Source organism: Anopheles merus, chromosome 3L (genome assembly GCF_017562075.2).
Source record: "Anopheles merus strain MAF chromosome 3L, AmerM5.1, whole genome shotgun sequence".
NCBI lineage: Eukaryota > Metazoa > Arthropoda > Insecta > Diptera > Culicidae > Anopheles > Anopheles merus.
The window spans coordinates 30,949,354-30,963,626 of NC_054085.1; the positions used below are offsets into that span (position 1 = coordinate 30,949,354).

At 45.5% G+C, this 14,273-nt stretch overlaps 1 protein-coding gene across 1 annotated transcript in view; it reads right to left on the bottom strand.

The window, feature by feature from the left end:
• Positions 1-14,273, bottom strand: part of LOC121599100 (ankyrin repeat and BTB/POZ domain-containing protein 2) — a 92,418-nt gene that overhangs the window by 32,012 nt on the left and 46,133 nt on the right. The window contains exon 3 of the mRNA XM_041926625.1: positions 2,557-3,175. Within this exon, the coding sequence (XP_041782559.1) occupies positions 2,557-2,819 (263 nt within the window). The 5' untranslated portion in view covers positions 2,820-3,175. The remainder of the gene's footprint in view (positions 1-2,556; positions 3,176-14,273) is intronic.

The window sequence follows — 14,273 nt, forward strand, 5'->3', positions numbered from 1 at the left end:
AAACTTTTCGCATTATTAATGCAAACTGGCACCTTAATTGCGTGGTGGTGACTGGTTTGATGGCTTTGGGGCAATTTTAGGAAAGAATATATTTTACCTCAAGTTTTTTTTGTTGCTCTGCTTGCTTGCATCAACGGCGCTTCAATTACGCTGCGCGTTGTTTGATCATCATCTAATTCGGTTTAATTTAGGCAGAGGTTTTCATTCCATAAAATAAAAGGCAAATGGGGTCGCTCCATCAACCGTCAAACCAGTGTTTGTCGAGCTGTCAAAGTTTATGATAATTCAAAATCCCCCCCGCCGGGATGCGCTTCTGGAAGCAACCCAGCACCGTAATCGGAAAAGAGAAAGCACATCCGTTATACAATCTGGTTTTGTGTGAAAATTTTAGAGTTATGTAGTTGTGCACAATTTTTCCACCCGAAAAATCCACCCCACTAGCAGGAAAAAAGCACCATCCAAGTTTTTCCCTTTGCGATAAGGAATAAAATCGAAAGTGAAATACTGCCACACTGCATTTGGTGATGCTGCAGTTGTTCCCAGTCGCGCTCGCTGGCTCTCAGCATTGTTTATCATGCTCGCGTTTGTGGGTGCGCTTGGGGACGGTTTGGGGTTTAATTATTTTCTTTCGCTCCCCCCGCTGGGGGGTTTCACGAGAAACGTCTTTCATATCCCATGGCACCCATAGACGCCCGCAAGCGATGGATGACAGGAGCAGCCTTTTGTTGTTGGTGCTGTGCTATCACACTAATTAGCCGGGACGAGTTGTTAGCCCGCGACGTGACAGTTGCTAATCGCTGGGACTGGTTCGCCACAGCCGGTGTAATGCGACCGGTATCGTTTTACGTTTAGGCTCAATTTGCACCGAAGTTACCGAATTGTTACCGTGTGGTGGGAGTTTATTCTCAAACCGGTCGCGCACTAGCCGGTTAATTGCGCTTAATAAACTTTCCTTTCGGGCCGTTCTTGAGAGCGCATTGTCGCAATAATTAGCGCTCGCCATCGATTCGCGTACAGCTGGTGGAAACGCAGGCAGAGTGCGCAACGTCATCCCATGTGCTTGTCTCTTTTCGCGAGCGAAAGTTAATGATAGGGTTCGTCGCTTACTCGCGCACGCTTTTGCTTTCTTCGCGTAACGGTCGCCGGGGTCGGGCGGATTTTTCGCGGTAATTGTCACATATTACGCAGTGCGCAATGTGCTATTAGCAGAACATCAGCAGTTGAGGGTTATCAGAATCCTTCTGCTACGCATCAGCCGGTGCGAATGGCGCGATATAATTGATTCGCCAAATGGGCGCACGTGCTGGCTTGTCCCTGTCCAGCTGTGGCGGGATTATTCTAGGTCAGTACGTTGGACCTGCAACTAGGATGAAGCGTAAGCGTGGTGCACTGTTCGTGGCGCATACCCTGCTATTACAAGAACCATTCAGTTTAGAGCAACTGTTGAAGTAGAACAGTACCAAGGATCAAGCTGCAGCTCAAGTGGAGGAAATTGATGCTTGCATAATCGTTAAAGTGTGCAGTAAGAACGGCTGCTGCTACCGGACAATACAGCGGGCTATTAATTACACTACTAAAACAAGCGAGATAGATTCCAAAAGTGTGTCAAATTTAATTCGACGGGATGTGTTCGGTCGGCTGTTTGATGGTGCATATGGATTCAGGCTAGCTAATTGCTTCTTGTTTTAACATGCAGATGCATTTGGGCTGGATGGCACCTGAAGATAGCAGCAGGTTATGTAAGGTCTGTCATCAAATAATTATTGGCTACATTGTATCAACTACATTACTTTTAATTGTGCAAGCTGTTGATCTTTCTTTTCATAAAACCATTTGCCAATAGATAATCGTAGGCTGCATGTAAAGTGAAATAAAAAAAAAGACACCAGGCGTTCTACATTTTTCATAAAATAATTACTCAAAACGATGTTATTTTTATCGCCTTTCAAATATACTTTTGTTCAGCAAAACGGCAAATTCTACCCTCCAGAATAAAAAAAATCTTATATAAGAATTTAGCAAATAATTAGAAATAAAATAGGATGTGAATCCGGGTACATGACATTGATCTATTATCTGCGTGAAAATTTTAACCATTCAATGTGTTTTTTAAAGTTAATGTTAAATTAAAGATTGTATCGAAATTGAAATGATTTACTCACTTCAATATCTCTAAGCTATTGATTTCATAATTTAATAAGATATTATTAAAAATTGTTGAAATTGCTCCGTTAGAAGCATTTAATGAACACACTTAATTATGGACTTGAAAATGAATGCTTTGTGGTTAAGAAAACACTTAACAGCCATTAATTTATTTTAAATAAATTTTGCAATTACTGAACAAATATGAAACTAATTCTACAAACGATGTTAACCTCACGCAAATCTCTAACAGAGCGAGCTTTTTGCACGAGCGCTAAACATTTGTAGCGTTTCACCCGTTTGAAACGTGGTGCGGGTTGCCTACCCGCCAGGCGCATCTTTGAACATGAACGCAACACCCCTTTTACACCATATATACCTGCAACCGGCTACGGTATAGCGCACACTTACCGCCTGGGCTTTGGTCGTACGATCTCGTGGTTGGCGTCGGTGATGCACAGCGGGCTGAGGGCACCGGCCAGATGCTCCACACCGACCATCCGGCCCGGATCCCAGCTGTGGCGGCCGGCGTGCGACGTCCAGTGATGGTTGTTCCCGTTCCCGCCCGAACCGGACGTGGCGGCGACCGGTGGAGGTCCTCCCGGCGTGGACACCGCCGTACCCGGCGACCCGACCGCCTGGATGACGCTCGCAGATACTGTCGTATGACTCATAGCGGTGACATGGTTTTTGGCCTGTTTGCGTATGCGCTCTCGTGCGCGCTCTCTCTCACTCTCCTTTGTCACCACTATCACCGGGTGTCCATGCCGTCAGGAATGGTTTGGCAGTGGTTTCGCTCGCTTGTGCGTGTGTAGGCCCTGTTGCAGCGCACTACTCCAAATTAGGGCCACTTGTACAGTTGTTTTGTCTTGGGGAGTCAGACGCTTTCACTACTCCCGCCCTTTTCTGGAGACACGCCCGCACCCACTCAAGAACGCTTTGGCAAAAGGGTGCAAAAGAATTTCACTTGACCTGGACTTGGGGCGCGCTGGTGTTGAGGTTCCTTGTCTCGGGATACTGCAGCGTGGACCTGAAATTGGAACAATCCCCAGATGGGTGGGTAGAAGAGGAATGAACAAACGTTAACAAACAGAAAAAACTGTAAATAAGAATACGATTGAAATTGAGGTGAGTAAATTTACAAAGCAATACACAAACATCCGGCTCAACGATGGACGGAAAGTCGCAGACTTTCCGCGCGTGTGTATATATCTGTGTCTGTGCCCTTTTTTCGGCAACCACCGAAACGGCAGACGCAGCGGAGAAAGGAAGGGACAAAAATCAATTTATTCGAATGCAACATGAACATAAATTATACACACGGGGGCCCAACAAAAGTTGCCAAAAAGCCACCCGAATAATTCAGGTTCTTGTGTGCCTTTTTTTTGTGTTGCCGCCCGTGTCGACCGGTTCGGCCAGTCCGGGCTGCTGACGGTCAGGAGCAGGGTCAATCGAGCAAATAAATGTGCCCGGTAACGACACATTTCATTTGCTCGGGCAGGGCGGTTGGTTTCCCTTGTCCCTGTTGCGATGGTTTTACGATGAGCAGGCGAGCGGTTCGCCCGTACATTATGTTGCAGAAGGACGAAGAAAATGGGACACGACAGAACGGATTCAGGTTGACGGCTCAGGTGACGGGGATGATGATGATTGGTGAGGTTGTATACTACCTTTGAACTGATATGAAGGACGTACGCGCGCTTGTTAAGGTAAGCGATGGAGTGTGATTTAAGGGACGAGTAGAAAGTCAGTGAAATTTTATTTACTGCCGGCCGGATTGGAGTCAATAAAAGGCAGCGAAACGTTTGGGCAACGAAACGGCCATCCAGTTGCAATGGACAGAAGGAGCCTGTTTGCAATTAACACGCTGGCTATAAATATTACACACAAAGGCGTGGGTCATGGATGCTTTATTTGTTAGCAAGAGTTTATATATGTTTAAGGTTTAATGTGATCTGATTTTTAGAATTTTTAGGTTTTGTTTTTGATTCTGAAAACCGATGAAAGGTCATAAACTATTTTGGATATTTTATCGAATATTGCTTGCTGTCATACTTGATCTGGGAAGGATACCAAGCCAAGAGCATTGTTCAAGTGACGAACCTTTTTGCCAATGCTATGAAATGCCTCTTAATGAAGGATTTGTATAGCATTTTTTTGTTTACAGTTACAGTGATATTCTTCATCATAGAAAATTAATAAAAGTCACTAACTTGAACGGTATTCCGATCGTATTCAATAACCGAAATATTCATTTAGATATTGAATGTTGGTCATAACATCAATGGTAGATAAAACAAACGAACCTCTAAACTGCCTGGTCTAGTTTCCGTTGAACGTTCAAAAAACCCAACGAAGAAAGCGCAAAGTGTACGGCGAAAGGCTTCGTCAAAGTTAGAGTTTCGTTGTTTTTCTCTAACGCTAGCAAGCTTTTTCGACGGAGCTCTACAACAGCAAAGTGTGCTTGCCCAAGCCTATGGAATTTCTTGTCTCGCACTGCAGTGTGTTGGCTTCTTGTTCCTATAAACGCATGTAGGTTTGTACTCCTATTTTGGTTTATTTTTCAAAATTTTGATCTTTTTAATGTTGATTTCACATTCGTCTTCATCTTTGCTCGAAAGTTGCTTGATACGCTATGTAAAACAATTTGATTGTAGAACGATTACGTATCGCCCAAGAACTGGGTAACTTCAAAACTGTCTTATAATCTTCTTCTAAAGCTCAATCGTAATCTTGCCGCCCCATCATCACCAGTGACCCGTCTGCCGTCTGGATTTCTGGAGGAACTTTTTGGTTTATGATCGAGTTTCAAAATCACGATAACCGTCTGGCCTCGGGCGAGGTGTTCAACAGTTCAAGCGTACACACACACGCGTGCGCGCCTGGGTTTGGGGCTCGGGATCGATCGAGAAAAGTCATCTTTACTTCCTTTGTATTCGTTGTATGAGCTGAGACGCAGGTTCGATTGCGTTCGTGCCACGGTATCCCCCTCCCCAATTCTTCCCGTTGAAAGGTGAAGGACACCCGACGGCAGCTGGCAGGGTCCGACGGCTCTGTTCGCCCCGGCGCACACCCGGGTGCTTTGACAGAATGCGCTCGCAGCGTTTAATTTTATTATGCAGGCAACAGATACGTGGTGATTATCAAACGGGGTACATCTACCCGGAGGGGTGGAGTGAACCAGGCCCGGTTTGCTGTACGCGCCCTGTTGCTGCTGCCGGTGAATCAGTTCGATTACGCTCTTAGATAGTGGACGCTCCCTATCCAAACGGCCGAGTGCAGCGAGTTGCTCCGTGTGAAGGGTGAAGAAGTGTCTTGCTACCTTGTGCAGCAGCAACAGCAGCGGCAATTACGACCGCACTGCACCACAGTGCGGAACGATATATCGCCCCAAAGGTCATTTTGGGGCGAACGAAACGGTGAGCGGGCAAAGAATGTAAAGTTCGGACAATATTCACCCTTGCAAGCATGAGGACCGAAAAGGTGGTGATGAGGAACAAACCGGTCCCTTGCCGAAAAACACCACGATGCGGCAACATCCTAATGTTGTTGTGTTGAACCGTTTGCTGACGGGATGAAAATATCCATAAACGGAACTCGGTCGTACAGGATCTAATGCGCGCGTCCTGCAGCGTGAAAATTCTCTTGCGAAAAAAAACAAGCCCACAGAGCGGGGAAGCAGCGCGTTCCAAAACAAGTTCCAGGACCAGCGACCAGCTCTCAGCGATCGAGTTTGTGGTCGACAAGCAACTCCGATGATGAGCGCACAAGGAGAAAGCATTTTTTGACAAAATTATGTTGTCTGCTTTTGGGGGCGCGCATCATCGTGGAAAGGCAATCAGGCAGCCAGCCAGCCAGCCAGCGTAAGGTAAATTGGGAAGCCCTTATTGCATCTGCATCACCCCCTCTGGTCCGTTTCGAATTGTTCTGACGGTGCACTCGGCTCGCTCGGGAGCATAATTTATGCGAGCATAAGTATTCTTCCGCCAGCCTGTCTGGCCCGTTGCGTACAGGGCGCTCACTGTCGTCGACGGGTCAGCGACGGGCTTTGATGGTTTGATGGCTTCCAGGCGAAGCGCGTCAGTGGAATGCACAAACCGCACGGGCACAGAACGGGCAGCGAGGATCATTAACGTTTGATCGATTGCGTGACACACCTTCGTTTTGATTCACGCGCAATTGTTCCACGCAGATACTGCTGCACGGTTAAAATACCCCAAAGGGATGTGGTCGTATTTTGTTCGACGAACGATGATGCTGGTGCTTGGTGCTCGGTGCTGCTACGAAGCAGCAAACGAGTTGAGCTGTTTTCATCGCGAAGGGCTTCTTTTATTTTCTTAAGCTCTGTGGTATGAAGCATAAAAGGGGAAGTTATTGCTCCATTTCAGTTTTTTTTGTGTTGAGAGGGAAAAAAAGCAAAGCAATTTATAGACAACGAAAGTGATGGGAATAAAAAATAAAAATAAGGCTTCTGCTGTTGGGCATCGCTGGTGCCCGGACACAAATTGGTACTAATTTATGTGATTGCTCCCTTGTTTTAGATAATTTTGAATGAAATGCAAGCTGGAGAACGAAATAAAGGATGGGAAAAACTTTGTTCCTCAATTGCAAACATAAAAATAGAAATAAATAAAAATATAAATTCACAACCATAGACAGCTTCCCCTTTGAAAGGTGTAATGCAAAAGCCTACCTTACAGGCGCAAATCACCGCAATGACGGCGTGTCTGTTTCAGTGCTCAAAATGTCACTGTTAATGCCATAATTACATATGACTGAAACAACATCTATGTCAGCGTCACGCACCCAACTGTGATAATCAGCGATGATGCTCAAATATTTGGTGTGACCAATACATGCTTTGTGACATTTTAGCAACCAACGCTTGGTCAGTCACTTTGTCATGACTTTTTTTTACTGTGATTAGTTCTGCACTGACATATGTCACTGACATATTTATAAAAAATCCTGACTGAAACAAAATAATTTCAGCGGTACGAGCTCTACTGTGATGATCAGAGGTGAGACTCAAACAGTTGGTGCGACCATCACACACCTCGTGACATTTTGCGCAAGCAGCCGTTTGTCGGTCACTTGGTCGCGACATTTTCTGTCGGTGATCATGACAACAGTCATGGGTGCGTGCGAGTAGTCTCAGTAGAGTAGGCTCCAAGGCTCGCTCTATCTGTTTTGATGGTCTGTTGGGTAGAATGGTAAAACATTTCAGCCAAAAAACATGCTCATTTTGTTGCTTGGAACCACTCGCCAAGTATGTTCCAAGAATGTCACGATTGTCATAGAAAGAAAATATCATGACCAAGTGAGTGACCAAGAGTTGAGGGCTACAAAAAATGTCACCAAAAATGGTCCACCAACTGTTTGACTTTCACGTGACGTGATCGTCACGTGATGCTCATTTTGTCGCACTGGCTTTCCGTATCACTTGGGAAGAATTTCTCCGCCTTCGAGCGATTAGTAATCCAGGCTCGGTTGAATTTCAATACCCACATTAGCATCGCGCCTCGAACAGGTTTTTTTTCGGACCGGCTGAGAGGGGTGAGAATTACCGACCGACGGAAGCATCGGGCAGCACCATTTCTTGTGAACGGTGAATTTTATGGCGTTTTTTTAAGTGCGACGATTTGTGCAGGCCGCCACCATACGCGTGTGTCGCGACGTTACAGTTTTATGCCGATCGGTATCTCCCGCGGTATTGGCGCTATTCATATTTAAATGCGTGCCAAGGCAATGGGGGCAGAACGGCTGGGGCCCCCGGACGAGTGATAGCGTTCCTGCTCGGCAGGCTAGATAAGAAGGAAATGGAAATTCTATCCGCGGGTGCGTAAGACGACTCTTGTTAGTGGTGCTTTTTATTGGGTGTCCCTCTCCCTTGGGGTTTGCTGCCCCCAGGAGGGAATTTTTGGCCCGCTTTTGTTTTGTTTCCCCCTATCCATCCCATCATTCGATCGAAACTAGGCTCGCCGATGATCAAGTGGGTTCATTAGGGAAGCTTAAACAACTGCCTCAATCTCGGTCCACACGCTCCCTTCCTTTCCGCAAAAACCTGTTATCGGAAAATTTATCGTACCACCTTGTCTGTCGGCCAAGGAACGCATCGCAAGCATCGTTCCCATTTACAGAACAGTTGTGGGGAGTGGTGCATGGGCTCTCGCACAACATTGCGTTCGGGGCGGGAGAGTGGGCTAGTGACGTTGCGCCCGGTCACGATTGAAATAACACCAAATAGTCATTAAGTAGTTCTTTGGGCCTGTGCCATATTAGGGTGCGTTCTAATGAAGGGCGGCTTTTCCCGTACCGACGGAAGAAGGGTGAAATTGAAGAACTAATGGGACAGGGCCCGATCGGAAACCATCAACCCGGGGCTGGGAAAGGGCTCCGATCAGCTCGGAGAAGGAAGTTCGAGTTCGGGTCGGGTTTGCTTCCGTAAAAGGGCTTGGCAACTAATCTTTTATTCGTGATGTGTGGCGTTCGATTGATGTCGATTTAAATTGTAGTAAAGATGGAATGGTTGTGATTGTGTAATTTAAAAAAAGGGATATTAAAAACGTATGTTTTCACAGGAAAAAGTACTTTGTCGATGTTTGAAAAGCTCCATTTGATGTGATAAATTATGAGGCAAAGGCCGTAGCTCTACAGCGACCCTTGTTAGTGCTCCCGTAGCGCCTGAAGTTATACAAAATTGAATTTATCAATTTTTTAACATTGAATTTCTGACTCAAAAAGCGATTCTTATTAGTTTCTGAATAGTATTAGTTCATATTAGATTGTTTGACATAATGCCAGTTATTGCAGTTTTCTATTTTTTTTTGTTTTATTAAACTAAACGTGAGTTCATGGCCAAAAATTTAACAAATGTCAACGTAAGATTTCTTAAATTTAAACTTTAAGTTCTTCAATGAGAATTAAATTAAATTATGAGTTAAAAATGCTTCTGTTAAATAAAATCAATATAAAATGCATTTTTGAGAAACATGAACTTATTGACTCAAGTCTTTTGCTATGTAAAATGCGGTAACTTTTTATGTTAAGAAAAAAAAACACTGAAATTGTTTCGAAGTTGGAAAAAAATATTTCAAAAACTTGAAGGTTGAACGTGTCAAACAAAAAATACACAATAATGTCATAGTAAAACTGAAAAAAACTAGGAGGTAGACATACAAAAGAACGCTAAAAATCATAAAAATTGTTTAAATCAAATGAGAAAAACATCAAAACTAAAAACTCGTTGAACTTAAAAAACCAAATAAAAGAAAATCAATGGAAAGCACAAAAGCATTCAACAAGGAAAATAAATTAAAAGGAAATGCTTTGTAAAGCTAGCAACAATGAATTGTGTATCAACAAAACCAATGAATTCAACGAAACAATAAAGAAAAGGAAAGAACGATCGCACTGCATAACAATACCGAGCAAAGGCGTAAACATAACCGAATCATAAACATGATTGCCCCTTAATCGTAAGCGTGTATGAACAAAACAAAAAACGGTGCAAAACTTCCTTCCTTCCTGGGGTGCAAAACAATTATTGATCCACCTCCCCAGCTCTCCCGGCACCAAATAGTACGTTTTGCGCAGATATGCCGTGATAATGGAGCATTAGGGCATTCATAAAAAAACACAAACACACACATGAGATGCATTACTTTTTTCATGCAACACACCGGTGCCCCGCCGACCCACAAAGAATGATGTGAACTGATGTGTGTGTGTGGGATTCCCTTCGTTCTCTTCCGCCTTCGGGGTGAACAAAAAAGGTAACATTTTCCTCACATAAAAACACACACTGCTTCCGCACTGGATTGCCGTTAGGTTGGAGTTGCTTGTCGAAGAATCTCAGGCAGTGCTTCGAAAGGGATTGATAGCTTATTTTTTATAAAAATGCGCCCTGTTTTGTCGAGCCGTTGCGTGTGCTTTCGATATCGTTAACCAGGATCGCATATCACACGGCCAGACGTCGCCTGCGAGGCGGTGGGAAAGTTTATTACGAAATCAAACTCTTCCTTCCTGTTTTTCCTGATGTTGTAACATCAGGGGCTAGTGTAAACGATCGAACGGATTCTAAACCGTTTAGTTATTAGCTGACACAGAGCGGGCTGTGATGCTGCCCAAACCATATGGTTCCCGAACGGTTTCCGGACGTAATTATTATAATTAACGGCGTCCCGGCATCGCCCAGCACCGAGCATTGGTTCGCGTTTTGAAACGTTCCATCCTCCGCAAACGACCGCCCGGCGTGCTCTCATGCGTGCTGATGGTCTGTCTGTTTTAATTGATGCTAATAATCGTCCCAGCCACCACGTTTATGCTGGCACGAATTTTGATAGTCATCTAAATTATTAACTCATGTTACGGAGCAGCACCCCTTTTCAAAAGCGGGATGTTATGCCCTTTCGGGTGACATTTCGCTTGATAAAGATTAATTCCGCTGCGAATTCGAGCGCGCGAGATGCATTCCGGCCAGCCCCGGCTCCCCCCCACACATATGACCACGACTGACGACTTTATGAGTGCGTGAATGGGGGGGGGATAAAATATATGTTGATGAATATGGACACACGTGCGGTGTGAAGTCGTTGTCATTCCGATGCATTTTTTGTTGTCCCCCATTCCCTCCGAGAGCATTCTTTTGTATGGCTTCATTTTTTTCCATGCTGCTTTTTGCTGCCTCAGTGCTGCCCGTACTGGACCGTGCGGGTTTATGGGCGGCGGTGAAGTATGATAAATATGGTTGGAATTTCTTCTCTGCCGTACCTTACCGAGCTTCCAATAATGCCTTTGATAAATCCGATGCATCCCGGTTGCGCTTGGCTTCAGGCCGCATCGGAGGCATGAAGCGAAGGAAGCTACGCCGTCCCAGATGGTGCAATAAAATATGAATCTTTATTGCTGCCCGTGCACTCTTGGGCCGGCACGGGCTGGGAGAAAGTCATGCGACGCGCGGTCAGCGTGGACGCGTGCGGTAGGGGAAAATTGTTAAAGGAATGTTGCGTGCGCACTCGCGCGAACGCTGCGGAGGGATTGCTGATTGCGTCGGAATTTATGTAGGCGTGTTGCGTCTGCCTTTTTACCCATGACACATTTGCCAAATAATGTACCGTAGGAAGTAAACCCACCGGTAATGGTGAGTGGTGGTGTGGTTAAGGTGACGAAAACGGAAACTCCATTCTGCGACCTTTCCCTTCACACGGGGACGGAATTTATGGACAGGGGCTAATCGAACTGCTGTTACTGAAATTGTTGTTTTTTTTTTTTTTTGGGGGGTTTACAAAACGCAAAACGAAAATCGGATTCGGGATTGGAATTTGTGTTTTATGACAGCTGTCGTCACACGGATGTGCAATGCCAAACGTCACAGTGTAATAAAGCGTGTTTTTTTTTATTTGAAATGTTGTAAGGAACGAAAATGGCTCCACATATTTGACCTGAACGTATAGGTAAGAGAGGCTCTTCTTGCTTCTTCTTCTTCTTTGGCACAAAACCGGGTCAATTGTTTACATGTACCACTACTAATGCACTTGGCTTTCTGTGACTTATTAATTACCCGTAGTAGGATAAGATTGTCTTACATATGGAGGCACGGTCGTTTCGAGGATTGAACTCATTACGAGCAATGGTTATTATCAGTCGTACGAGTTGACGACTGTACCACGAGACCAGGCGTGACAGAGGTTAGTTTATTTCAAATTTAAATATTCCTTCATTAAGGAAGAACGCATAATCCCTATAGGAATCTCTATCATTTTAAACATCGTTGAAATAACTAAAATTAAAATTACTTACTGGCATAAACTACAAAAACCATTTATTCTTAAACCGCTACTAACGAGTACATACAAAAGGAACCCTCATCAAGCACCTTCACACCCCTTTTTAAGCAGTTGCGTATCCGTGCCGGAATTGAATTTGCGTCAGAACGGAAATCGTTCCATTCTCGTTGTGCGGAAAACAAAGAGCAAATCACGCTGACGGGTGCAGGAAAAAAAAAACGAAGTGTAACAAGCGTAACGTGATCAAATTTGTCGCGTTCCTGTTCCAGGGTGCGGAATTCGTTCCAGCCATTACCCAAACATCCTCTCCGATGGCAACAGCTCAGAATGAGGTTTTTTTTTGTACAGAACTTAGAATGTGTCTACCGCGTCCGAGAGAGAAGCCTAAACGTGTGTTTCTTGTACTAGTGGGAACTTGCCCTCGCACAACTCGCCCACAGCACGAACGTCAGTGAACCGTAAAAACAGACGACTTAAGCGACCGAATCACACACACAAAATGGAAGATCCCACACAGGGCTGCATGCGGAATTTGTGTCGAATTTAGGAAGGTCTTGTTAGGTTGTCGCTGGAAATGCGTTGAAAATGACATCGATTTGTTTCCCGTCTCTTCCATTGATGGCGCGTTGCCATAGGAGCCCTTTTTTTAACAATATTTTTGGGACGAGTGAAAGTTTGAGCCGTTGAAGCCCCCTCCCGAACACAACCGGAAAGTTATGGTAATGAAGGTCGACCGCGAACGAGTCCGGATTGATAAAGGATCGAGGAAGTTTGCACTCGTAAAAGGGTCAACCGTACGAGGTGGTGGACACGGAAACACCCAGACAAGCGATGGGGCACATGGAGAAAGTGAAACTCCAAGCAGATGTCGTCTTGGGGCAGGAAGATGTCTAATCTTCCCCCTTACGGTCGTTCTCCCTCGGTGGAGGCGATTGGTACAAACGCGCGCGCGATGTAGGAAATTTATGGAAACCACCCATGCACCCACATCGGGGTCGAACGGTCCATCCGTGGGCCGGGACAGTGGTCACTCTCGGCGCTACGATGAGACCGAGGTGCGTTCCGTGGTAGAAACCCGGATTGGAAATGTAAATTTCGCATCACATCGCCCAAAAAAGGAGAAAAAGCAATCCCCACAAAGCCCTTCCCGCCCGCCGAACATGCTCTCGTTAAGTCAGATCAGATGTAAATCATGTTTTGCTGCGCGAAGAAGGCAGGGCACTCCACCGTGAGGTTGCCTCTTTTTAATGCCAAACCAGCGCGAACCGTTTGGCGAAGAAATGTCTTCCACAAATCCTGTGCGCTGGATAATTGGACAACGATCGGGGTGGACAACGGAAAAAGGGAAAAATAGACACCGTTGCGAGTCGCGTCGTTAACATGTGTCCAAGACAAGATTTTGTCGTTGTTGTCATTTTTCCACCCTTTTTTTTGCAAAAAAAGAGGATAACAACACGCAAAGCTATGATTTGTCGAAAGTGTGTTTTTGACGCTTGCAGTGCACGATCTCCCTGCTAGGCGAAGTGGCTGGCTGGCTGGCAGGCCGCTATAATCCGCATGAACCTAACGCACGCTGAGTACAGCACGTCAGCACGTCGTCCTAGGTCCCCGAGGCCCAAAGCACGTCCAGCGGTCAGGATCGAACAACGCAGAACACGCTGCCGTCGACGACACGGCTGCGAAGACAACGAAACCCTACGCTGCGTGAAGGGATTAGGTTTAGCAGCGTGACATTCCCGACAATAAATCAATTTACATCGCGTAATTTATCTCCCAACTTCTATCGCACATCCATTAGTGAGGACGCTGCGCTGGACGGGGGAGATTCTAACCAGATGCCAACAGGTAAGGAGGACAGGCTAAAATGAGCTTTCAGTGTAGAAAGCAATGAAATAACGTTGCTGAATCGTTTAAAATTAGTATCAAATGAGTGTACCAATATTAATTACACATTTCCTCCTGAAAGCAAACGGCTTAATGGGGCTTAGGCTTCCCAAAGCGCAATATCTCGACCGTGGGGAGTTTGCGTGCCCGGGAAACTGGGAAACCGGCGTTTAGGTTTGTGCGCACGCGCACCAGAACGGTCCATTAATTTGCTGCAATTTTGTGGTGGCGATTGCGATTAGATTTCGATTAAAAACTCCCACCGTGTGTGCCCCGTGTGTGTGTGTGCCTCGCTAGCGATTGCGAACCTTTTGCGCAGTCGCTCACTTACTGGACTTACCGTGCTGTGTGCAGAATTTCGCATTATATAGCCTCTTTTCCTATTTCCTCGGCGCAAAGACTCGGCGCGTTCGTGGACTTGCGGGCCTTCAGAATGATTCCACCCTCTATCGTGTC